Here is a 26,867-nt window from a genome sequence, read left to right on the forward strand (position 1 = left end):
GTTTTAAAGCTATTAACTACTCATCAAGCATTTATTAAGCTTTGTTAAGTATATGGAGAACTCTAGTCCCAAGAGCTGTGCTCTATACTCTCCAAAAATATCTCTTGGGAGATAACACCAAATTTAAGTCCTCACAATAGTGATTTTATTAAATTAGTTGCTTTATAAAACATTGCAGATGTCATAATTGTTAACATAACAATTTACCAAACTAGTTAACTGGTGCAACTTGCTGAGCATGTTTTATAAAGGAAAGGAAATGCCAAAACCCTGTTTAAAGTTATTTCACTGCAGCCCAGAAGAACAAAGGAGATTTGTTCCTCAGACACTTCAATCAGGCAAAAAAAGCAGTTAGGGTTTCCCTCCCCCATCTGAAGTACTTCATCAGTAGAATAGTTTGATACACTAGACAATATGCACTCAAGAGATTCCACAACTTGTAATACAATAACGGAGAGGTTTACCTTCTTCAGCTTCAAAGTGGAGGGTTTTGGTCATTTAGTTTTTAAGTATCAAACTAGTGCTTTTCAGCCGCCGTATCTTCACTCTGACATAAGCAGTCTTCTTCACAATGTATGTTTAATATCCTCACGCTCAATTTTAAGACAAAGCAATTTTAATACTAGGTGCACACCACATGCCCTTGCTGCGAACTGCTTTTCTTGACAAGTTATGAAGTAGTTCAAGGAGGTATGGTTAAGGCTGTATTACTGAATGGTGCTGGTCAATACTACACAATTTTTTGTCATGTTGCAACCTTTGTTTCCAATTTAGTGACTGCTGCTATAGAATCAGATAGCAACAATGACAACATTATTAAGTTTGTGTGTTTTTTAAAACTATGATTTAGTAGCAACTGAGGTTCCCAATTTTAACCCCTTGGCAGCAAGATCCAAGTTCCCTCATTTGCACATTAGCACCTAAGTGTCAAGGGGTTAAGTAACCAGCACAAAAGATACTGCACTTCTGATTGTAGCATTTGGCAGAACTGAAAGGAAAGGAAGTTGTGCTACATGTTGAAGGGATTGTGGGCAACAGAAAGAAGACACCAGAGAAGATAAAATGTCACATGAAATCTTCATAGTCTTGTACATATCCTCCATCATAACCACCATAATCTGCCAGATCGTCTTTCATGGTGGCCTTTAATCCCCCTCCAGGAACCACACCTTTCTTCTTCTTTTTGGCTTTGCTTTGCTAAAGATAAAAGAGAGTCAATTCATGAGACTTGATCTACCAAGTGTATCTTATCTGGTACAGCAACCCTCAAAGAGACACCAAAGCCTCTGGTCACAGAAAAACTTAAGTTCTCTAAGGGAGATTCCCAGACAACCCAGGGCAATTTCTACTATTAATTCAGAAACCAAGACTGTGAACATGTTTGAAAAAAAAAAAAGAGAGAGTAAAAGTCACTCACACTCACACTGTTCTATTCCAATTTAAATGGTATTGGTAAACTGCTGGACCTTGAAGTTTCCCATACTTGTTAAGAATGTTATGCCTGCACCACCATCCTAATGAAATACACATTGCCCCACACAGCTTGCTCTTACCTTTTCTTGCTTCTGTTTCTCACTACAAAGCACAGTCAGTGAATTGGTGATCTTTTTCAAGTCATCAATTTCCACTATAAAAAAAAAAAAGTATGCCACTAATTTTTAATCATTTTGAGGAATAAGTAAAGACAAAATATACATTATTCCCCATGTGCCATGAGAAATCCAATTTGTCTATCATTAACTTCAATAACTTTGAAAAGGTTGTAATTCTCCTGTTTGACATATGATCGGGCATACAAATGAGAACTATTAAAAACTAGAGGCCCAGTGCATGAATTCGTGCACTAGTGGGGTCCCTTGGCCTGGCCTGTGGGATCGGGCCAAAACTGGCTCTCTGACATCCCCCTAGGGATCCCGGATTGCAAGAGGGCGCAGGCCAGGCTTGGGGACTCCACTGGTGTGCGACTGGGGCTGAGGAGAGACATGGGAGGTTTGCCAGCGAGGGAGGGACCGGGAGAGCTCCAGGGCGTGTCCAGCCCGTCTCCCTCAGTCCCAATAGGCCGGACCCCAGCAGCAAGCTAACCTACCAGTTGTGAGTGTCTGCCCCCTGGTGGTCAGTGCACGTCATAGCGACTGGTCAACCGATCGACTGTTCCCTGTTGGTCAATGCACGTCATAGCAGGCGGGTGAGTGGCCTTAGCATATCATTAGCATATTACGCTGTGATTGGTTGAACGGTTGACCGGACACTTAGCTCATTAAGCTTTTATTATATGAGATAAAATGGCAAACTCGGCAACAAAAATTTATCTTCATAATGACCTGTTATCACCAAGACACCAATGCCAACCAAAGAGAAACTGTCTTTACAGCTCAGTGTTCCCTCCTATTCTCTCTTCCCCACCAAACATACAGATAACCATGCCCTTCCATAATATCCTTGATGCTTAGTGAGGAGCAGCTGAATGAACATGGAATAACAATTCTTAAATCTACAGATGACAACTCCCTACCCCCTGGAGTCTCCATTTCCTTGCACAGGAACTAGAATGAAAGTAGTAGCTATCTCAGAAATCTGTGTGCTATCAGGAGAAAAGCCTCTTTTAGTGAACAACAATATATCCTTCTATCTTTATAAAAATACTAGAGGCCCGGTGCACAAAATTCTGCACCCTCTCCAATACGGGACCCCTCAGGGGATGTCTGACTGCCGGTTTAGGCACGATCCCGGGGATCAGGCCTAAACCGGCAGTCGGACATTCCTCTCACAATTCTGGACTGGCTCCTAATCGCTCACCTGCCTGCCTGCCTTGTTGCCCCTAACTGCCTCCCCCCGCACCCCCGCCGGCCTGATCGCCCCCAACTGACTCCTCCCTGCCGGCCTGGTCGCCCCACACAGCCTGCTTGTTCAGTCGTTTGGTCATCCCTCACTAACCGCCCTGCTGGCCTGGTTGTGGGTGTGAGGGTTAATTTGCATTATTACCTCTTTTTTTTATAGGAGGATTAAGCTGAAAACAGTTTTTAGATACCAAAAAAGTATCTAGTTTTGGTTAGGGAGCTCCTTCAAAAACAGGAAAAAGAGTATATGCAGAAAAGACCAACTCTGGGGATATAACTCATCAAATAACACCCAACTTAGTAATAATTTCTCAAAACCCAATTTAAAATCCATTATGTAAAATTCCTTTTCCCCAATCTTAAAAACAGTAAATACTAGCAAAACCAGTCTCTTCGTATTGGTGCTGCACACCCCAGGTTGTCACTCCCACACCCAGCCCCTGAAATGTGTGACTGACTCCTCTCTCAGGTCACAGCACCACACCCATGGACCCAGAGAACAGATGCCAGCTCTGTTGAGCACCTTGTACCTGGTCACAGGCTTCTTCATTTATAAAATGAATATACAGTTGCTGTCATCTCAGCTCTAAAATCTTATATGCCCAGAGAACATTTTCCCCAAAAGACACTTCCTAGCCCCTTTCAAGATATAATTAGATAAAACAATAAGCTAGTGTTATATTAGCTGCTGTGGCAACAAATCTCAGATGTCTCCTTGGGAAACCATTGTAAAACATTAAGAAGGCAGCCTCAAAAAGGAACAAAACCATTCAAACTAATTGCATGTTTGCAGAACACCATTCTCTAACTACTAAAAATTAAATACTAAGTCTGTATATTATAGCATTCCTACTCCCACCCCCCCCAAAAAAGTCAACCTCCATTTTCTTGAGTTTGCCCTTACTAAAAATCCACCCACAGGGGCTAGAGATTAGAATTACTTACATGAAATACACACATCTCGAACTAAGGCTTCTAAAAAACTGGCATAATATAATGACTTTTCATATTGTGTAATTTTATCTTTTAGTAGCTTTCCAAACTCTGTGAAGTCATCTCTTGAAGATGGGTTCATAGCATCTATTCCAAAAACTGTATTAGTAACACCTGTAATAGAAAGGGAGCACTGCAAATATCAAAGATTTTTTAAAGTTTATAAACCAGTTAGATATCTGAATAACCCTGCTACTTCATTCTAAAGCAGAAATTCTTAACCTGGGCCTTGAACAGAATTCAGGGGGCCTGTGAATTTGGATGAGAAAAAAATTATAGCTTTTATTTTTACTAACCTCTAGTTTCCTTCCATTTTGATTAAAGACAACAAATCACAGTAGCAAAACCTAACTGCTACCAACAGAGATCAGATATTTTCCTTTCACATTACAGTTGTCTCAGATATCTTGAAACATTATTCACAGTCATTATTACTTTAAAATTACATTATTTATTTGACTGGCCCTAGGTCTTACTCAATGCATTAATAAAGAAGCATGTAATTATTGTATCCAGTTATTTTAATATTTTGATAGTTATTTCAATATAAAAGATTTCTTTTGTAAGTAAAATCCTATGTGTTTTGTTTTATGCATTTAAAAACATCAGATTAAAAAGGGGCCCACAGGCTTTGGCAGACTGCCATGCCAAAGAGTCCCTAGCACAAAAGGATGCTCTTAAAGCATCTGTCCAAGAACAGCCCAGAGTAAAGTGGGGAGAGAAGGAAAAAAGCAAAGAAAAGGATGGTTTCTGTGAAAGTATCCAGCTAACTCACTCTAGAAGCTAAGCAGGAGCAAACCACATGTTAAATCCCAACAGAAAAATATGTCGATACACTTTTGTGTCCTCAGTAGTCTAAAGTAAATTAGTTGTTAACAATGCCACTGATTCAGTATTTTAATACGAGAAACACAACACGGAAATCCTATTAACCCAATGATGACTGTATGTATGCATGTTTTTGCCTTTTAATCTGTAACTGGTGTCCTATATTAGAATTTACGGGTACCACATAAACCCTTCTCTTTAATAAACACGTGGGCGGCTTTTACCAACCTTGAAGACACAAGAGAATGGCTGAGTGCCCTCTGTGATGAGATAGGTGCAGTTAAGACATTGCTAGCACATTCCAGTGTACAGGAGCATTAACAGCAACTCTTGAGATTACTAGTGGCCCAGTGAAGGATAAGGTCACACTTCCCATAAAAAGGAAAGGATTACTACAGTCAGCCTGCTTGATCATTTTAAAGAAAAGGAATGGGGGAAAAACTAGATCGTTTTTGGCTCTAGGTTTCAATTTCCAATTATTTAACTGTTTCAATATGATCTACTCTGCAAAGTACTCAACAGCTGACAACAATAAACTTGGTTAAAATGAGAGCTTTTACTTTCTCTGGCCATGTTCCTTTCTTTTACCCTCTGTGCCATGTAACTCTCCCCCTGGGACACTCTGAACTTATCTATTTACAGGACCTTGAGCATGTCTTTTACTTCATGCACTAACCACAGCTGCAGGTATGGCACAAAAAATGGAAGCTGTCTAGAGATAGGGCATGGTGAGGGCCAGGAAGGGTTGCAGAAAGAAATTACTCTGAGCATAAGAAGGCACAGCCAAAGTGGAATACCACCCTCTCACCACCACCCCTCCCTCCCAGCACTAGCATGCAATACTAAGTCTTATCCAGACTTAAGACAACAGGACAGCCCTACAGGTAGTTTGGTATTTAAATCTCAAAGCTACAGACCTCACATTCCATCCAAATTTCATACAGTTGATGAATACATTTTAAAAAGTGGTAGATTTTATTTGGGTCCAATGACTTTTTATCTTAATAATCTTTTATTTGGCCTGGCTGGTATTGCTGGTGGTTAAACATCAACCCATGAACCAAGAGGTTGCCGGTTCGATTCCTGGTCAGGGCACATGCCTGGGTTGTGGGCTTGATCCCTGGTGGGGGGCGTGCAGGAAGCAGCAGATCAGTGTTTCTCTCTCACGGATGTTTTTATCTCTCTCTCTTTCCCTTCCTCTCTCTCTAAAAAATCAATTAAAAACATTTTAGAAAAATATATTTTATTTGATACTCAAAACATAATTATTCAAAAATCTAAATATGCATCTCACTCTACCATCATTAATTTGAAACCTCAAATAGAAAGAGAATAAAAACTGCTAATATCTAAATTAGCCAGTAATATGTTTCTTCAAAAAAGATGTTTTCTAAACTTTCATAACTACTAAGATTTTCACAGTAATTACTTAGAACCTCAGTATCTCCCACTTACCAAAAGTTTCTTTTGCTAATTCAAGGTCTGCTTCTTCCTGTAATTTCTTTAGCCGCAGTTTATCTGCTAATTGTTCTTCTGGTGTTAGTACTTTTGTTTCTTCAGGTTCTTCTAACTAAAATAATACAGAAGTGAAGTTTTAAAAGGACTGGAATCATGATAGGTGGACCCAGTACACCTATTTTCTATGAATTTTTTTTTTAATATATTTTATTGATATTTTACAGAGAGGAAGGGAGAGGGATAGAGAGCCAGAAACATCGATGAGAGAGAAACATCGATCAGCTGCCTCCTACACACCCCCCACTGGGGATGTGCCCGCAACCAAGGTACATGCCCTTGACCGGAATCGAACCTGGGACCCTTCAGTCCACAGGCCGACGCTCTATCCACTGAGCCAAACCGGTTTCGGCTCTATGAATTTTTTTATAAGCACATGTAATCCTATATAATAAAAGGCTAATATGCAAATCAACCAAACAGCGGAATGACTGGTTGCTATAATACACACTGACCACCAGGGGGCAGATGCTCAATGCAGGAGCTGCCCCCTGGTGCTCAGTACACTCCCACAGGAGGAGTGCCTCCCAGCCAGAAGCTGGGAGCGCAGCAGCAATGGTGGGAGCCTCTCCCGCCTCCACGAAAGCGCTAAGGATGTCTAGCTGACGGCTTAGGCCTGCTCCCTGTGAGAGGGTGCAGGCCGGGCTGAAGGACCTTCCCACCCCAAGTGCATGAATTTCATGCACCGGGCCTCTAGTCATAAATAATAGCAAACACTTAAAAGTATTTACATACTGTATTTTGGCATTCTTCTAAACATTTTAGATATTCTTATCGAAATATTAAAGGGAAAAAACCTGAGGCACAGAGAGGTTAAGCAACTTGCGCATGGTAACAGGTTAACACAGCTCGTAATGGAAAAGAGCTGAGATTCGAACCCAGGAAGACTGAGTTTATTTCTACAACCTTTTTAAAAAATAAAAAATTGAGAGCCCTAGCTGGTTTGGCTCAGTGGATAGGGTCCTGGGTTTAGTTCCAGTCAAGGGCACATGCCTGGGTTGCGGGCTCTATCCCTAATAGGGGGCGTGCAGGAGACAGCCAATCAATGATTCTGTCTCATCAATGATATTTCTCTCTCTCTCCCCCCTTCTCCTTCTTCCTCTCCCTCTCCCTCTCTCTCTGAAATCAACAAAAGTATTTTTTTTAAAGCCCTAGCTGGTTTGGTTCAATGGCTAGAGCAGCCATGGGCAAACTACGGCCCGCGGGCCGGATCGGCTGTTCTATCCGGCCCGCGGAGCCGAAAGAGCGGAGGGTTCTCTTGCTCTCCCCTCCGCTCCTTTACTTTGAATTTATATTCACACAAACACTCCATCCATGCTTTTGTCCCGGCCCTCCGGTCCAGTTTAAGAACCCATTGTGGCCCTCGAGTCAAAAAGTTTGCCCACCCCTGGGCTAGAGCGTCAGCCTGCGGACTGAAGGGTCTCAGGTTCAATTCTGGCAAAGGGTACATGCCTGAGTTGTGGGCTCGGTCCCCAGTAGGGGGTGTGTAGGAGGCAGCCAATCAATGATTCTCTCTCATCACTGATGTTTCTATCTCTCTCCCCTCTTCCTTCTCTAAAATCAATAAAATATATTTTTTTAAAAATATATTTTTTTAAAATAAAGAATTGAAATTGTAAAAAAAAAAAAAAGATTTGAAATTGTAGACTGAGTGAAAATGGCACTCACATTGTGCTGCTAACACTGTATACTGAAATAATCTTCTAGGGCAACTTGGTAATAAGTATCAAGTCTTTATTTATAATTTCAACTAAATTTAGAACCAAACTGAATGTTCAACAACCAAATGATTAAATAAAGTATGGCATATCCATATGATAATAATATGCAGGCATAAAAACACTTATTTCCCAGTCACACACCACTGAAATGACAGTTAACATTTCTATATACTGTGATATAATTTTCTACAACACACACACACTGCTTTTACTACAATAAGGGGAAATCTTTGATAATACTAGTATTTATCTAAGTGGGAAAAAGTGAAGGGAATTTGTGTCATTGATAATTATCCATGCCTATGCAGTTTGAAGATTTTGATTCAGAAGTCCACTTCTGAAATAGATCATTTTATTTCTCATGGAGATGAAATGAGAAAGTTCATTATGCCAAGTTAGAAAATCTCACTTGCTAGAAAGAAAAGGGGAAATATCTTATTTGTTTAATAGTTAAGTGTTGACATCAAGTATTTCCTGCATCAAAGCTAAATATATCTTAACTCAATACCTGGCCTAAGATAAACTGAGTACATTCAGAGTGAGGTTTATGTTAGACTTGTATGTACCCATGGACAAAGACAATAGGGTGGTGAAGGCCTGGGGTGGGGGACAGGCTGGAAGGGGTCAGTGGGGGGGAAAAGGGAATATATGTAACACTTTCAACAATAAAGATTTATGGCAGGGGAGGGGGGGATAAGAGATCAACCAAAGGACTTATATGCATGCATATTACCATAACTAATGGACACAGACACTGGGGTGGTAGGGGCTTGTCCTGGGGGGTGGGAGTGGCGGTGGGGGGGGGGGGGTTCGATCAGGGAAAAAGGAGACATATGTAATAATTTAAACAAAAATAATTTAGCCCTAGCTGGTTTGGCTCAATGGATAGAGCGTCAGCCTGCAGACCGAAGGGTCCCAGGTTCAATTCCAGCCAAGGGCACATGCCTGGGTTGTGGGCTCGATCCCCAGTAGGGGGCGTGCTGGAGGCAGCCAATCGATGATTCTCTCTCATCATTGAAGTTTCTATCTCTCTCTCCCTCTCCCTTCCTCTCTAAAATCAATAAAATACATTAAAAAAAATTAGAAAAAAAAGTAAAGTTTATGTTAGAGACTAATATCAAGATAGAACAAAATACAAAATAAGTATAATTCTAACTTCAATGACCAAGAAAGATCCAATCAATAGAACTTTTGACTTCTGAACATATCTCAGGGTAAATAAATAAAGTTAAGCCTGGCCAGTGTGGCACAGTGGTTGAGGGTCAACCTATGAACCAGGAGGTCACAGTTCCATTCCTGGTGAGGACACATGCTGGAGCGGGCTCAATCCCCAGTGTGGGGCATGCAGGAGGCAGCCCATCAATGATCCTCATCATTGATGTTTCTATCTCTCTCTTTCTCTCCCTTTGTCTCTGAAATCAATAAAACTATATTTTAAAAAAATAAATAAAGTTAAGCCATAGCCGGCTCAGTTGGTTGGAGAGTTGTCCTGTATACCAAAAGGCTGTGGGTTTGATTCCCAGGTGAGAATTAAAAAAAAAAAAAAAAAATTAAATTAAAATCTGAAACAAAAAAAGTGTATCGAACTAGACATAATGCCACTGGGAAGAGAATTCAAATGACTTTAGAACCCAGGACATAATTATACATCCTTAGCAGGACATATTCAAAGCTCAAAATGAATTGCAAGGAAATCCTAAAATTCATTCAGTAGCTCTACCTTTTAGTAATATTGGTATTGTAAAAAAAAAAAAAAGTGTTAATTGTCAGAATAAAAAAAATATCAATATGAACTAATGATTACACACACACACCTTACTTTACTAGCTTATTAATCCACTAAAAGGGGTGTTGACTATCACAATAACACTAAGTACTACAAGCATCTAGATTTGGCCTTCTAAATATTTTCCACTAAAAAACCCCTCAGAGGAATAATTCCAGGGTTAAAGAAGAATGTTTATCAGGTAAGGCTGGCACTTCTTATTGTATCAGAAAACAAGGAAGCTTTCAAAGACTAATGGCGTCCCTGTGAGAAGGATAAAGATAGAAACTACTTAAAGGAACTCCTGGGGCCAAAGTTGGGACAGTTTGAGCATCAAAAAAACTACTGTATCTTAGTAAAGCACAAAGAATTTATAAAAATCTCCAAGTCCATAAATTTACTCAAAATAAAAAAATAAAATCCACAAAATCCCTCATTTTTCATCACATGAAATTTTTATATCCCTCTGAAAAAATTGATAATTAAAAAGAAAAGAATTACTCTGCCTTTCTAGTACAAACCATATCCAAAGGAACCAAGTAGCAAAAGAAGAAAAAAACAGCCAGCCAATAAAAAAAAAGGGAAGAGAAGTCACAGAATGAGGAAAATCACTGTTCTGCAATATCTAATGAAATAATTAGGCAATGATCATCAGTGATACAAAACTATTAGGTGAGCCCTGACCGGTTTGGCTCAGTGGATAGAGTGTCGGCCTGCGGACTGAAAGGTCCCAGGTTCGATTCCGGTCAAGGGCATGTACCTTGGTTGCGGGCACATCCCCAGTAGGGGGTGTGCAGAAGGCAGCTGATCGATGTTTCTCTCTCATCGATGTTTCTAACTCTCTATCCCTCTCCCTTCCTCTCTGTAAAAAATCAATAAAATATATTTAAAAAAAAAAAAAAAAAAAAAAACTATTGGGTGAGAAGCTGACGTGAAACTGGATTATTTGCCAGAAGAAATACACTGAGTGGTCAGATTATTATGATCTCTGAACACATAATAATCTGGCCACTCAGTGTATATCCTATATAATAAAAGGCTAATATGCAAATTGTCCCCTCAACCAGTAGGCAGGCCGGCCAACTGCCCATGTTCCCTCTCCCTGGCCAGACCCTACCCATGCATGAATTCATGCACCAAGCCTCATATATATATATGGCCACTCAGTGTATGTTATTTTATGAGAAGGATCAGGCTGTCTCAACTTTAACCCAGTGATCAATTTTAGCATCACTAATAATAGGACAGACATTACATGACTATTGATGTGATGTGAAGCAATATGAAGAACACAGCATTACCTCTAAAGCAGCGGTCACCAACCTTTCAGATCTCATGGACCACTGGTGGGCGACCGCTGCTCTGAAGTATTCCACTTTGGGACAATTATAAAATGAATGTTTGTTATTTATTTTAGCAAAAAATAGATGAAGCAAATATGGCAAAATATTAACAACTGTGATCTGTATGATTATTCATTATGCTATTTTCTTTACTTCTGTGCTTGAAATTTTTAATGAAAAGTCAATGGAAAAAAACTATAATCTGATATGGAAAGATCTCCAGGCTATACCAAATAAAGCAAGATGGAAACTATAAAAAAGAAATAAGATTATACAGTTGTATCCAAATATATAAAGACACCTTGGAAACATAAGAAAACAATATTTACTTATGGGATACAGGGAGAGAAACAGGATAAATGAGTGAAGGATTGGGAGTGCTTCTTATTTTGATTTTTTTTTTTTTAAATATATTTTATTGATATTTTACAGAGAGGAAGGGAGAGGGATAGAGAGCTAGAAACATCGATGAGAGAGAAACATCGATCAGCTGCCTCCTGCACACTCCCCACTGGGGATGTGCCCGCAACCACAGTACATGCCCTTGACCGGAATCGAACCTGGGACCCTTGAGTTCGCAGGCCGACGCTCTATCCACTGAGCCAAACCGGTTTTGGCTTATTTTGATTTTTGAATCATTTAAATGTGTTTTCTATTTAAAAAAACAACACAAATTAATACAAGATTCCTGATCTTGCTCCAAATATTCAACAATAAAAACATATAGTGCCTGGCAGAGAAACGGACACTTTTTATATGACTATGGTCATTACACAATCATACCTGTTCCCGAATGTTTGTGAAAACTTGAAAGGCATTCTAATACTTCAAGTTTCTGGGTTTAGTTTTTGTAAAAACCACAAATTCAGTTTTGGGATTAACAAATTGATGGTGTCCATTTAACGTCTTTACAAAGCCCCTCAAATTTCAAGGTAATATTTGTTGCCTGTTAAGACACTGTACTACTACTGATATGAGAGTTCTATATTTTAGAAAATCAATAGTACTTACCCTCTTTTTAATTTCTTCTTGCCTTTTCTTCTGTTGCCGTTCTTTCTCTTTTATCTTCTCTGTTATTTTTTTCTTTTCTGAAATTTTTACTTCTAAAAGTAAAGAAATATTTAAATCAAATTATTTTTAATATTTTCCAGTTTATGGATGAGACAAACATGATACTTGTATACTTCAAGAGGTCAACCCTCTCCCAGCTCCAATTTCATATGGTGATTTCTTGGCAAATAAGAATGGGAAAGTTCTGGAACTCTTCCTTTCCTCTCTAACCTGACCCCTAAGACCCAAATACCTGCCTTCATATTTCCCCATAGTCCTTTAGGCAGGACTTAGATCAGCCTTGGGCAAACTACGGCCCGTGGGCCGGATCCGGCTGTTCTATCCGGTTTTGAATTTATATTAGTTCACACAAACACTCCATCCATGCTTTTGTTCCGGCCCTCTGGTCCAGTTTAAGAACCCATTGTGGCCCTCGAGTCAAAAAGTTTGCCCACCCCTGACTTAGATCATTCAGCTGTGATACCACACCCTTTACTCTCTCCTAACACTAAAAAAAAAAAAGAAAAAAAAAAGCATGTATCTAATCTAATAATGTTTTGAGATGAGAGAAGAGATGCAGGGAGAAGAGAATAAAGTGGGAATGGAAGGATGTTTGGTTTCTAAATACCAAAATTTTCAATTTTGTGAGTTTTCTTTCATTTGTCTTAACATAAGTACCAGATACTCACCAAGACATAAAACCAAAAATGTAGAAACCCCAGTGGCTCACCTGGTTTTACTTCTGCTTCCTCTTTTTTTTCCTCATCATCATCATCCCAATTATCCTAAAGAAAAGAACCTCCATTAATAACTCTTGCATTTTTACTTTTCCATGTGAACTTTTTTTTTTTAATTTTTTTTTTATAATATATTTTATTGATATTTTACAGAGAGGAAGGGAGAGGGATAGAGAGCTAGAAACATCGATGAGAGAGAAACATCGATCAGCTGCCTCCTGCACACCTCCCACTGGGGATGTGCCCGCAACCAAGGTACATGCCCTTGACCGGAATCGAACCCGAGACCCTTCAGTCCGCAGGCCGACGCTCTATCCACTGAGCCAAACCGGTTTTGGCTCCATGTGCACTTTATTATCAACTTGTCTAACTCCACAGAAACATGCTTGTTGGTATTTTTTTGGTACTGCATTAAATTTATAAATTTATATTGGAGAACTGTCATCTTATGCTGAGCTGTTCTTGCCAAGAAAAAGGACTATCTTTCCATTTGTTCAAGTTTACCTCTGTATCTTTCAAGGATTGGTTTAAAATTTATCTTTTAGAGGTTTTGCACATTTCTCCTTTTATTTTAATTTCTTTCTGCACATTTCTCTTTATGTTTATTCCCAAGCATTTCATCTTCCATGTTACTACTATAAATAGAGTTGTGTGTTTTTTCCCTTTTATGTCCTGGTTATTTGTGTATAGAAAAGCTATTAGTTTTTGGTTTTGGTTTTTATTTTAGAGAGAAAGGAAGGGAGTGAGAGGACACCGATTTTGTTGTTCTACTTGTTTATACATTCATTGGTTGTTTTTTTGTATATGCTTTGACGGGAGGTCAAATCTGCAACCTTGGCGTGTGGGGACAAATGCTCTAAACTGAGCTACCTGGCTAGGGTAGGTTTTTTTTTGTGTGTGTGTGTTTTTTAGCTTTTTAATTGAATTTATTGGGGTGACATATAGCCTACCATACTGATTTCATTTACCACTTAAATTAGTTTTATCACTGGTTCTCTAGGGTTCTCAAAGTATACTATCATATCATCTGCAAACAAGAGATACCTTTAATTCTTCTTTACCAATTCTATGCCTCCACAACTGATTTATTTTATCTAAGTGCAACTGGCTACACCCCTAGAGCACAATGTGAACAGCAGGAGAGATAATGGGCATTATTGCCTTGATCTATTCTAAGGGAAATGCCTCTAGTGTTTCCCCATGAATTGCTATGAAGCTCACCACATTTATGCAATAAAATTTATCAATCTTTTATTGCCTCTTGATTTTCTTACAGCAAGGAATTTTCTTCTAGAACATGTATGATTTTATTGTTTTTTTCATTTAGATATCTGATCCATTTGGAGTTTCTTTTGTATGGTGTGAAATATGGACCTATTTTATCTTTTTCCAAATGGTTACCTAGCTGTAACAGCATCATTTATTAAAAAATCCATCTTTGCCCCATCATTTACCATATACTATATTTTCATAGGCATCTGGTCTATATCTGCTTTCTATACTATCCCACTAATCTATTGTTTCTTCATACATCATTACCAGACTGTTTTAATTAATTACATAGACTTTATAGTATGTTCTTATGTAAGCTAGGGCTAGTCTCCTCTTGTAGATTTTTTTGTGTTTTCCTGCCATTCTTGCATGTTTGTTTTTCCATATTAACTTTGATATCAACTTGTCTAATTCCATAAAAAAGCTTCTCCATTAACAATTAAAACACAAGCCCTGGTCAAGTAGCTCAGTTGGCTAGAGCATCATCCCAATATGCCAAGGTTTCGAGTTTAATCTCAGATCAGAGCACATACAAAAATCAACCAATTAATGCATAAATAAGTGGAACAACAAATCAGTATTTATCTCTCTTCTCTCCCTCTCTCCTCCCCCCTTCTTCTCTCTCTCTCAAATCAATAAATAAAAGTAAAAACCACCACACAGGACAATCAAACCAAAACTAAAACCCTCTCTTAAATTCATAGTTGTTTTAAAATAAAAAAGTAAGTACTTTACCCTTCTTACTTTCCCATATGTAAAAACATCCAACATTCTAACCATTGGCTCAATTTTTCAAGCAGTATTCCATACAGCATAACCCTGGTTACTGAATTCAATACAGTGCAAGGTTGGGCAAAACTAGGTTCATAGTGTTTGTATGGGAAATAATACAATAATTAATAAATAATACAAGAATAAACTATTTTGCATACTCAGTATTTAAGAGGAGTCAAGAACTGATAAACAGCTTCATGGAACACACTCCGCTAACTTGGGTGGGACACTTTAAGGTAGATATATACTCTGTCTTTTCTACCTATAACACAGTCATTGAGCTAAAAATAAACCAATTATCAAACCATTTTCTAAAGGCTCCACAGAATTCAGAAGGTTTAAGTTTAACAAGAATAGACACAGCTCTGTGTTTAAATAGGGCTTTAATGTATAGGTAGCCTGGACATTGTCTAAGCAACCACCAGGCACACCATGACACACAATTTGAATCCGAGCCATAGGATGGCAGATGCAGAGCAGGCAGTCCTGACGCTACTAGAAGATGCAAAGGCTGACTAATGTGCTTTAAATATGACACCAAGCTTCTGGTTTTATAACAAAATAGATCATAAAATCTGAATCAGTCTAGGTATAGAAACTAACCAAGCTTTCTTTTTTTTTTTTTTTTAAGATTTTTTATTGGTTTTTAGACAGAGAGGAAGGGAGATGGAGAGAGAAACATTGATGTGAGAGCAAAACACCGATAAGCCACCTCCCACTGGAGATCTAGCCCACAATCCAGGCAAGTGCTCTGACCAGGAATTGACCTGGCAACCCTTCACTGCTCGAACTGAGCCACACTAGCCAGGGCAAGCCTTGATTTTTTTTTTTATTTTATTAAATATATTTTTATTGATTTCACTGATGAAGGGAGATAGAAATATCAATGATGAGGATCATTGACTGGCTGTCTCATGCACGCCCCACACTGGGGACTGAGCCAACAACCCGGGCATCTGCCCTGACCGGAAATTGAACCTCCTGGTTTATAGGTTGACTGTCAACCACTCAGCCATGGCGACCGAGCAAGCCTTCTTTTTTTTTTTTTTTAATATATTTTATTGATTTTTTACAGAGAAGAAGGGAGAGGGAGAGAGAGTTAGAAACATCGATGAGAGAGAAACATGGATCAGCTGCCTCCTGCACGCCCCCTACTGGGGATGTGCCTGCAACCAAGGTACATGCCCTTGACCAAAATCGAACCTGGGACCCTTCAGTCCGCAGGCTGATGCTCTATCCACTGAGCCAAACCGGTTAGGGCCGAGCAAGCCTTCTTTTTTTCTTTTCACAAGCCTTGATTCTTAATAAAAATCTGTACGTCCACCAAAGAAACAAAAAGTCCTAATTAAGGCTGCCATGAGGTCTGCAAGCACAGTAGAAAGAACTTGTATAGAAGTAAAAATATTTTTATAATCACCTTACCTTGGCAATTTAACCCATAGCTTAGAGTTCACAGAATGAAAGCAAACCAAGAGCAAACTGGAGGTTGGGGGGACTGGGTGAAAGAGGTGAAGGGATTAAGGAGTACAAATTGGGCCCAGCTGGAGTGGCTAAGTGGTTGGGCATCAACCTATGAACCAGGTCAGGGCACATGAACAGGTTGCTAGCTTGATCCCAAGTGTGGGGTGTGTAGGAGGCAGCTGATGAATGGTTCTTTCTTATTGATATTTCTATCTCTCTCCCCCCCTCTGAAATAAAAAAATATATTGGGGGGGGGAGGGGAAGAAGTACAAATTGGTAGTTACAAAATAGTCACAGGGATGTAAAGTACAGCATAGGTAAATATAGTCAAGAATATTTTGTTAACTATGTATGGTACCAGGGGGGTACTGGAAATACGGGTGAGAACACTTTGCAAAATATATGATTGTCTAGTCACTATGTTGTACACCTGAAACCAATACAAAATAATATTAAAAGCAAGCTGTAATTGAAAAATAAAATATTAAACCTGTGTTATTGGTTAAAAAAAGAAAGAAAACCAGCTAGTCATTGTTGGGACATCTGAGATAATAGAGTTAGAAATTAGAGAGCAAATGTTTGCATTACCTTTCTGGTTTTACTTAAGTCCTTATAGCAATACACCACAAGACGAAAGGAACCAGAGAACTAAAAATAAAAGTTAACTACTAGATATTTTGTTGTTGTTTTAATCTTCACAGGATACAGGAGAGCTGGGTCTGTGAGTGGCATGCTGCTTAGGCAGTGCTTCAGATAGGAGGACCATTTGCTTATTTCCAGGAAGTGCATATTCACAACTCTAATAGTGATAATGATAGTAGTAGTAGTAGTAGTAGTAGTAGTAGTAATAGTAGTAGTAGTAGTAATAGCATTTACTAAGTGCTTACTTCACACCAGGCACTGTACAAAGGGCTTTATATGTAACACAGTAACCCTCACAAAAGTCCTTTAAGATGGTGTTATCCCCATTTTCCAAAGACACTAAGACCCAGAAATAGCTACCCCACAATCTCAGTGAAAAATAATGAAGAAACATGTTCTGAATGGACCAAAGTTCCTTTAAAGTGTCATGGTAAACATGACTTCTAACCTGAGTCATGAAGTATAATATAACTATCTGGGAACTAGGTCCCTCCCCACCAAAATGTGTTCTTTCAGTTAGCTCTGAATGAGCAACCCTGGAATCGTCTCAAAGAGAAAGGTATGGTTCCTACAAAGAAAACATGCCCAGCTACAACTACGTAAGTTACCCATCTCAAATTACCTGTGATGATTTTATACTAATTTTAAGAACCTAGTCTAGCATCTCAGGTACTGAAAAGGCTAAGAAGGAAGAGGTATGGCTGAAAATGAGCAATTCCTCATTCCAATAACTACGAAATAGAGAAACATGCAACAAAGCTTTTTTTAATGCTGATTCCCTTTCCCAATTAAAACATCATGCCCACCCTACCATATCACTGCTCCCTCAGTATGTCATGCACACTAACTCTATGCCTCATACCTTCTGTCCCTGGTTTCCCCATGAAAGCAAAAATCTTACCCCATACAGTCAAGTTAAACTGTCTCATCAGCCAGACGTAATAAGACTAGATAGAATTCCACATTCCCTTTCCCTTCTCCTTCCCCCACAGGCAAGTACCCCTTAACCTGTAAGGGACCCCATGAGACTTGCAACCAGGGGAGCAATGGGCAGCAGCAGCTCGTCCCAGGCTAACCCCCTGAACCTGTCTCCAGGGCCCCCTTTTCTCTGACTTCCCAGTGAGCCAAAGCAGCCCAGCCTAGGCTCTATTGCTCCTTCCATGCCCTTTGTTGTTTCACTGCCCTGAGTTTTTGCTGTGGTCAGTAAATTCTTGCTTGCTTTTCTAAAAAAAAAAAAAAAAAAAGGAAACTGGTCACATTTCCAACTAGATATAATCCCCAAAGCAAAAGGCCAGGTAGCTTTCCCCAGGAACTTAAAAAGAGTTTTTGTTTCCCTAGTTATAAAATATGCAGGTGCTCTAAAAGTAAATATAAGGTAGAATTGTCTAAATCTGCCCAATTTTCTGTAAACACTAGGTCTTTGTAAATGCTGACAATAAATTCAGATAAAATGCAAAAAGGATTCCTAGAGAAACACCTAAAAAATTAACACTTAAAATAGGGAGTAAGTCTGTAATTTAGTAAGCCTTAAATGGTTATTTGCTTCAAGAGACTACCTATCAATATCTAATTAAATTCCTTACCTAGTTATTTTAGGTAGCCAATAAATCTTCAACTATTACATACAATTTATCTCCTAAAATGGCTAGCTTCCTTAGAACAGAGGCTGTTTATAAACTACGACTTGCTTATCTATACTCTTCTCCTACAGACACACACCCAACATCATTTGAGCCATTTCTCTGAGAGATATGGCTGCTTTTCAAGTTTAAAAACTGCTTCCCAATTGAACTAAGAATTGAAAACATAAATTTTAAATCCTGCTTTCTTTTTATTTAAAACAATGCAGCCAGTAGTTGGTTGGTCTGTCATTTTTATAACGTACAACTACAGAATGTCACATGCAATTAGAGAACACATTTAAGGCTGAAAATGCTTTCCAACTTAAGCAAGATATATTTATAGATCGTCAAACAGAAGTAGCTTCAAGAGCAGTAAAATTTTTCTGCCCCATAGCCATAGCCCACCAACTAACATATACTTCTTCCCCCTTTTCTTTTTCTTCAAAGTAGTTTGAATTAGATAAAGCATAATCTCTTGCAGGAAAAGAGCCTTTCACTGGCGCGTGTTTTGTTGTTGTTAATCCTCACCAGAGGATATGTTCTGCATTTTTCAGAGAAAGTGGAAGGGAGAGAGACAGAGAAACATCAATGTGAGAGACATCGATTACACCCAACTGGGGCCAGGATCAAGCTGTCAAGTCAGGTATGACCGGAATTGACCCGCAACCCTGCATTCTGCAGGCCTATGTCCACAATAAATTCAGATAAAAAGCAAAACCAGCTAGGGCAGCCTTGGGCAAACTACGGCCCGCGGGCCGGATCCGGCTGTTCTATCCGGTTCTCTTGCTCTCCCCTCCGCTCCTTTACTTTGAATTTATATCAGTACACACAAACACTCCATCCATGCTTTTGTTCCGGCCCTCCGGTCCAGTTTAAGAACCCATTGTGGCCCTCCAGTCAAAAAGTTTGCCCACCCCTGAGCTAGGGCCTGGCTAGTGTTTTGTTAAGCTATTCTAACCTGCTCTGAGAGGCCTCAGAACTCAGTAATGGCCCCAGGCAAGGCTGGACTTCCCAGCAAAGTTCAGTTTTTAAAAGAAGTTCAAAGATTCTTCCATCATCTTAAAGCTATACTGGTCTCTGGAAACCAAATCATTCATTTAATTCAACTTCATTAAGTTTTTTCCATCCTATTATGTATGGTTTAGCACTCAGCTGAATTCCTTCTCAGTGCCTGTCTGATATTCTGAACTGTTATCAATCAATACTACTTTAAATTCCTCGCTAAGCAAGATCTAGATCAAGACACCGAACTCTAACCAAGTAGCTTAATTATTTCCAGTGTTCCAGCATTACAATAACATTATGTAAGTATTTTTCAATAGCAAACATGCTTCCTAACTAAAAACTTTCATTTATAAATCCTGTCAGGGTATTGCTCTGGCCAGTGTGGTTGAGTTGACTGAGTGTTGTCCCATGTACCAAAAGGTTGCTGGTTCGATTCCCAATCAGGGCACATGCCAGGGTTGTGGGCTCAATCCCCAGTGGGAGGTGTGCAGGAGGCAGCCAATCTGATTCCCTCTCTTCCTCTCTCTCTAAAATCAATAAACATATTCTTAAAAAAAATAAAAAAACACAAAACTGTCAGGGTATTGAAATGATATAATTGGGATTTTCTTCAAAATACTGGTTGGGCCCTAGCCTGTTTGGCTCGGACCAAAGGGTCCCTTCCCGGGTTCGATTCCGGTCAAGGGCACATACCTCAGTTGCAGGATCCTCCCCTGCCCAGGTCCTGGTTGGGGCTCATTCAGGAGGCAACCAATCAATGTATTTCTCTCACATCGATGTTTCTGTCTTTCCCTTCCTCTTTCACTCCCCAAAAAATCAATGGAAAAATATCGAATAAAGGGGGGAAAAAATCTGGTTGGGGGAGGAGAGCTGTAAGTGGGGATATAGAAGATTGGCCATGAATTTATTAAACTTTTCTTTCTACTTCTGTATGTTTTAAATTTTTCATAAATTACACACATACTTCAAGATACCCATTTTCTGGCAAAATGCTCACCTTCTGAATATTTCCCAACAATCTCCCATTTCTCTAAACACAGATTCCCCTGCTTCAGAAGTGCTATTTCCAGGTAGGATGATGCAGGCAGTTTTCAACTCTAGGATCTTTATAAGAAATTCTATAATAACGTTATAGAAGCAAATGCCTGAGACACTGAACATAACCAGAAGCAGTTTTCTTAAAACAAACTGTACACTCTTTGAATAAATCTAGCTTGTAATCTGTTCCACTAAAAGGCTGGGAGACTAGTAAAGATGTACCTTCCCGGCTTGCAGTGGATAGGTACTCATTGCCTTCTTGTCAACACAGCCTACACATCATTCCAGCAACGGGGCAAGAGTCCAGCAATATATACCAAATGAACAATTCCTCCCACAGCCTCTGTATATCATCAGTATAGTAAGAAAAGTAAAATAAAGCCAGTATAACAGGAAAGTATGCTCCCTGGTTCTAACCTTTTTAAGTGGAAGAAGCATAGGCTTTCCCTCCATGAATATTAACAATTCTATTGTTTTACCTAAACCACTTCTGCCATTGTCAGATAGCTATTTTAAAAGTCAAGCACAGCCAAAACCGGTTTGGCTCAGTGGATAGAGTGTCAGCCTGCAGACTGAAAGGTCCCAGGTTCGATTCTGGTCAAGGGCATGTAACTTGGTTGCGGGCACATCCCCAGTGGGAGGTGTGCAGGAGGCAGCTGGTCGATGTTTCTCTCTCATCGATGTTTCTGACTATCACTCTTCCTTCCTCTCTGTAAAAAATCAATAAAATATATTTAAAAAAAAAAAAAAAAAAAAGTCAAGCACAGCAAAATGCTATAATGTCTATAAAAGATAGTAAACTACTGGAGTAAATTACTGTAACAAAGACCTCAGTTTTCCTTTCATTTCCCAGGACATTACAAATGACATTGTATCTATATTCTTTTTTTTTTTTAAATAAACTTGTTTATTGGGGGGCAAGAGGATACAAGCAATATAAAAATCAAAAGCTTATCTGGCTTTATTGGCTTTTCTTTCTCTTGTTCAATGGGGGTGAGATTTTATTTGTACATTTTTTTAAGAGTTCCAATCTGCTCATGAAATTCTGAAACAGGGGAAGAAGCTGTGGGGCACATATTCCATTGGGAGGACTCTTATCAGGGCAAAGTAACTGCTCACTTCCTTCCCTTCTGTTTCATGTGTACTACGAAATAGTCATTGCATGCGATGGTGAGCCCAGGAATTAGCGAAAAGAAGCTCTGGAAGCCCACTCTGCCACCTCGGCACTGGTCCAGGTTCTTCATTATTTTGTCTACAGCCAGAGGGTCTTTTTGATTTTCCAAAAATCCAGGGAACTCCTTTTCCATGAGAACTCTTAGGTCCTTCTTTGTTAAGTAGCCTTTATCCCCAGCAAACTTATGAAACGTGAACATCATGATTTTCATGGCGTGTTCCATTTGAGACGGCATTTTGGTGAGGTCTTGGCGGGAGGCACAGCAGGATCATCGGCTGCTGGGATGCGCGGCCAGTCTAAATCTATATTCTTAAAGGTTAAACACTAGATACTGATATAAACTGAAAATTTACTGTTTCCACATATCTTCTGAAGACTAAAAAATTCACATATTGGCTGGTGTGGTTCAGTGGTTGAGGGATGACCTATGAACCAGGAGGTCATAGTTCGATTCCCAGTCAGGGCACATGCCCAGGTTTCAGACTCAATCACCAGTTGGGGGCATGCAGGAGGCAGCCGATCGATGTTTCTCTCTCTCTCTCCCTTCCTCTCTCTGAAATCAATAAAAACATTATAAAAAATTCACATATTGTATTAAGATGATTAATACAATACACTATGATTACTCAATCTCATGGAGACTAAACCTTGTTTGTATCTCATTAGGAAAGGATTAGTTACTATAACATTAGAATTCAGATATTTGGTATTACTCACTACCATCCAAGGAGACAAAATTCAACTTTTGATTGGTAACCTTTGAGCAAGCAAAAACTTGCTTGATAAACTTGGTCATTCCATTCAAAACATAAAATTCAGCCTTTCGGCTGGAACAGCCATCTTCCAGTAATTTGCCAAAGTGACTAACACAAAGAGAAAGAGGAGAGGCACCCGCTGTATGTTCTCTAGGCCTTTTAGAAAACATGGAATTGTTCCTTTGGCCACATATATGTGAATCTATAAGAAAGGTGATATTGTGGACATCAAGGGAATGGGTGCTATTCAAAAAGGAGTGCCCCACAAATGTTACCATGGCAAAACTGGAAGAGTCTACCATGTCATCCAGCATGCAATTGGCATTACTGTGAACAAGCAAGTTAAGGGCAAGATTCTTGCCAAGACAATTAATGGACGTACTGAGCATATTAGGCACTCTAAGAGCCAAGATAGCTTTCTGAAAAGTGTGAAGGAAAATGATCAGAAAAAGAAGCCAAAGAGAAAGGTACCTGGGTTCCACTGAAGCGTCAGCCTGCTCCACGCAGAGAAGCACTCTTTGTGAGAACCAATGGAAAGGAGCCTGAGCTGCTGGAACTCATTCCCTATGAATTCATGGCATATGCGTAAAAAAGAAAAAGACCTATATACTGATAAAAATGTTTCTCTTAATTGAGTAGTAGTGTGGCATCCCTTTCTCCAAAGAATAATTAAAGAAAACTTTGTGTCCTAAAAAAACACACAAAAAAACTACCACCATAAATGTCACAGTAGCTCTGACCGGTTTGGCTCAGTGGATAGAGCGTTGGCCTGAGGACTGAAGGGTCCCTGGTTCAATTCCAGTCAGGGGCATGTACCTTGGTTGCGGGCACATCCCCAGGAGGGGGTGTGCAAGAGGCAGCTGATCGATGTTTCTAGCTCTCTATCCCTCTCCCTTCCTCTCTGTAAAAAAATCAATAATATATATTAAAAAAAAAAAAGTCACAGTAAACTGCCATTATGGCGAGAACTTACTCCTTCTGAGCTTAGGAAATAAAAAATGTGGCACAAAATAAACCCCAATACTAGATCTAAACAGCCTAAGCATACATTTCATTAGCCAGAAAAAGTAAGAGAAATTAACCTTTACTGAGTGCCCCTAGCATGTATCAGGCAATTCTGCTTAATGCTTCCTCTGCTATCTCATTTAAAATGTAAATTAACCCCCTGAGGTAGCTCCCTTAATGACAAGTTACAGGTTGAAAACTAAAACAAAGATTAAAAACTTGCTTATGACCACAAATATTAAAAATGTCAAGGCAACATATCAACCCAGGTCTGTCGATTCCGGAGTCCAGGAATCAAACTATTCTGTGGATATCATTATCATGAGAATCTTGAAGAAACTCAACAGAAATAAACCAACATTTAAACTTGGAAATAAAACAGACAAGTTCAGCTTTCTTCTCCAAGATCAACTTCAAAGTTTATGTAAAATAAATAAGCTATTTGTATAAAAGAAAGAAATTCTGCACTGAAAGAGTAAATTGGAAAGATGACTTTTATAGTCCTTTAAACTCGTAAATCTCCAAAATTAATTCCAAATGGTCATTATTACATTTATCAGGATTAATACCATAGATCCAATAATCTCAGGCAGTTTACTTCATGACATCAGCCCAGATTACTTCACTCAAACCTCATTTTCTGGTACTTTTGTCCAGATTTCTCTCATCTTTTCTTCTCATTTGATAATTTATTTCCAATTTTCATTAACAGGTATCTCAAGTATACATAGAAAAATTAAAAGAGCAAATCTGAACTAAAGGCTCCAAACAGAAGATCTTCTACAATGTAGGGAAGTAACATATCTTACAATGAAGGGGTTAACATAATCCATTCCCATGTCTAAATACCTTCACAACACTACTCATTTATTAACCCAAATGTGTGAAAAGCTCCCATCATTTCTGAACCTCAGGTTGTTCAAAAAAATTGTACATTCACCTCATCAGACTCAGGAGAAAGCAGTACTAAGTATTAAGTTAATAGTAATTATCTAGCTTAAAATTTTTCAACCCAAGCAGGACTTGTAGAATTAAGTGAATGCCAAAGAGTAGAAGTTGGGAGTAAAACATTCACTAAATGAACCAAAATCACGAAATACCACTTTCCAATTCATACAAAACTTTATCTGCACAAATATTTTAAAAATGTGAGAACTTTATTAAGAGTCTTAACATGATGGGCTTGAGACTTCTGAAGCTACTTTTAAAAATGCCATAGTCATAAAAAAAAAAAGAAAAGAAAAATGCCATAGTCATAATGTTTCTGAAGCCATATAAAGCCCCCAGGAGTTTTCAAAAATGAACCATGAAGGTAAATCTGGATCACATCTACAGGGATGCACTGGCCCCCCCTCTCTAATCCAACCACCAAGTCTTCTATCTCTCGTGTTAAGATGAATGTCACTCTGTCAATTTTACAGTTTTCAGGTCACTGTGGGCTACCTACCCAGTTTCTGCGCAGTTAACTGTTGGCTATTTCAGCACTCAGTTCATCCTTTTACCACAGGGTGTGGGCAGAGAGGCTGAAAGTTATTTCGCTTTACTATTTCTATTTCTCTTGCGTGAAAAAGTTAAAACTAAGCCACAAGATTTTCCTTGTCTAATTGTACAAACTCTACAACTGGGCCTACGGGGACATAAATGAATTACTGGCTCTGGGGAGACAGGAGCTCGAAAAGGGAGGTGCGTTGCAAGATTTTCCATATGGGATAAGCAGTGGGGCTCCATCCCCACTTTGCCAGCCTCATCGGGGCGAGAGGCTCCGGACCATGAAGTTTGCACGTGGGCCGCCCCGCCGCTGCTGTCACCTCCCGTCGCCAGTTGGCGAGTGGGATGCAGGCCGGGGCGCGGACCGACAAAGAGCTGGGGCTGGGGCAGGGCCGCCGCCGCCTCGCCGAGGAAGTCCGAAAGGCCATGCTGCCCGCCCTGCCATACAGTGGGTGAGCGCAGGGAGAGAGGGCAGCGTCGGGCCCTAAGCTCGCGCCCGACCCAGGGCTCGCAGGCCCAGGCGGCGCCCCTGGGCACGAGTCCATTCGCCCGCCCAGCGGTGGGCAACTCTGCCCGCGACGGCGCTGCCCGCAGCCCCGGCCCGCACCCACCTTGACGTCCTCGTCCTCGTCCTCGCCTTCCCAGCGGTCCCCGCCGGCGGTACCGCCAGCCCCCACCTTCCGCACCGGGTCTTCCACGGAGAACGTGTCCGCGTCTATGGAAGAGAGGGAGCCGCGTTAGTGCCAGCCTGGGCGAGGGGCCGCGCCCTGCCCCCGGAACTTCCCCTCACCCCAGGAGTCGGAGTCCCCCGCCGCAGCCGCCGCCATGTCGAGCCGGGTGTGAGCGTGTGTGAAGGGAGAGCCAGCGAGGGGCGAGCGCGGCGGAGGTGAGTCACTGGATTCGCTCTCGTTGGCCCGCGCAGGGCACGCTGGGACCGTGGCTGACTGGATGCCCGGGCCCAGGCCCCGCCCCCTCTGGCGGCAGCGACACTCGCGCGGGGGCGGGAAGGAGGCGTGGGACGTGGCTGGCGGAGCCACGGAGAGCTCGGGAGGGCGTGGCGGAGCATTCAGTGCCCAACGACGCGGGGCGAGAGAGAGGAAGCGGGTGGAGACCGCCGCGCCAGCCTGGGCCCCTTGGAAGAAACGTGAGTGCAGGAAAGTTAGCAGGGCTGCCTCTTGCCTGGCCCTTGCTGGTCCTCGCCACCCTTCCCTGCCTATCCCACCCCCGCCCCGACCGGTCGTTCCCTTTGATCGCCGCTGGTGGCAGGTGGCGGATACCAAGAAGACCCCCACGCTTGGAACAGGGCTCTGAACGCCATGTCCGCCTGTGGGGACGGGGACGGTGGACGGGCCTCCCCAACCCCCTGAGGGCGAGGGGCCCTGGGTCTGGAAGCCGGCGTGCTGGAAGGAGCGAGTGCAGAGGGCGGGGTCCCTGGCAGCCTTCCCAGCCAGGGTGCTCGGACTCAGCTCCTGGCACGTCTGCCTCGCGGTAGTCACGAAGGGATTGAAGAGAACACCAGTGCTCGAGGATTTTCCCTTCCTGTGAGCCGCTTGAGGCCAGTACAGGATTCATTCTCTCGCAGAATAACCTCGAAACTCGGTCTGCGCTAGGCATACACTCTAGCCTTGTCCTCAAGGTCCGCACAATCAAGTAGCTAAGATAGACACGTAAATAAATTTTGACTCAGTGTGATGACTGAAACAAAAAGCAGCATTGTGAGGTTAATATAAAAAGGTAACATTAACCGTGGGGGGAGTTGGGAGGATGCGTGAGATTAGTGCGGGGGAAACTGGAGTTTGAAAGACCAAGTGAAATGTGCTCAAGTGCATTTCTAGTAGAAAG

General features: G+C 40.7%; 2 protein-coding genes and 1 pseudogene across 3 annotated transcripts; 1 reads left to right on the plus strand and 2 right to left on the minus strand.

Annotated features, from left to right (window-relative positions):
• Positions 1-128: 128 nt before the first annotated feature.
• On the minus strand, positions 129-25,979 carry EIF3J (eukaryotic translation initiation factor 3 subunit J). The gene is made up of 8 exons (XM_080664776.1): positions 25,816-25,979; positions 25,637-25,740; positions 12,783-12,837; positions 12,014-12,105; positions 6,114-6,228; positions 3,783-3,944; positions 1,554-1,627; positions 129-1,197 (listed from the first exon to the last, which is right to left on the minus strand). The coding sequence occupies exons 1-8, from the start codon at positions 25,850-25,852 to the stop codon at positions 1,066-1,068; spliced, it is 771 nt and encodes a 256-aa protein (XP_080520902.1). The 5' UTR covers positions 25,853-25,979; the 3' UTR covers positions 129-1,065.
• LOC308246497 (protein S100-A10-like) lies at positions 21,603-22,023 on the minus strand. Its single transcript, XM_080664788.1, has one exon. It carries the CDS (start codon positions 22,010-22,012, stop codon positions 21,719-21,721), a length of 294 nt encoding a protein of 97 aa, XP_080520914.1. The 5' UTR covers positions 22,013-22,023; the 3' UTR covers positions 21,603-21,718.
• LOC308254140 (large ribosomal subunit protein eL21-like) lies at positions 22,412-23,234 on the plus strand (annotated as a pseudogene). The gene is made up of 2 exons: positions 22,412-22,529; positions 22,638-23,234. The product of its transcript is annotated as a large ribosomal subunit protein eL21-like (transcript).
• Positions 25,980-26,867: the final 888 nt, after the last annotated feature.

This window comes from Plecotus auritus (assembly GCF_963455305.1).
Source record: "Plecotus auritus genome assembly, chromosome: 1".
Lineage (NCBI taxonomy): Eukaryota > Metazoa > Chordata > Mammalia > Chiroptera > Vespertilionidae > Plecotus > Plecotus auritus.

Coding starts and splice junctions, on each gene's coding strand:
- EIF3J (XM_080664776.1), bottom strand. CDS start 25,852: ATGGCGGCGGCTGCGGCGGGGGACTCCGACTCCTGGG. Junction 6,229..12,013: donor AAGAAGAAATTAAAAAGAGG/GTAAGTACTATT, acceptor GTATTATTTTAG/TTAGAAGAACCTGAAGAAAC. Junction 3,945..6,113: donor ATTAGCAAAAGAAACTTTTG/GTAAGTGGGAGA, acceptor TTTCTATTACAG/GTGTTACTAATACAGTTTTT.
- LOC308246497 (XM_080664788.1), bottom strand. CDS start 22,012: ATGCCGTCTCAAATGGAACACGCCATGAAAATCATGATGTTCACGTTT.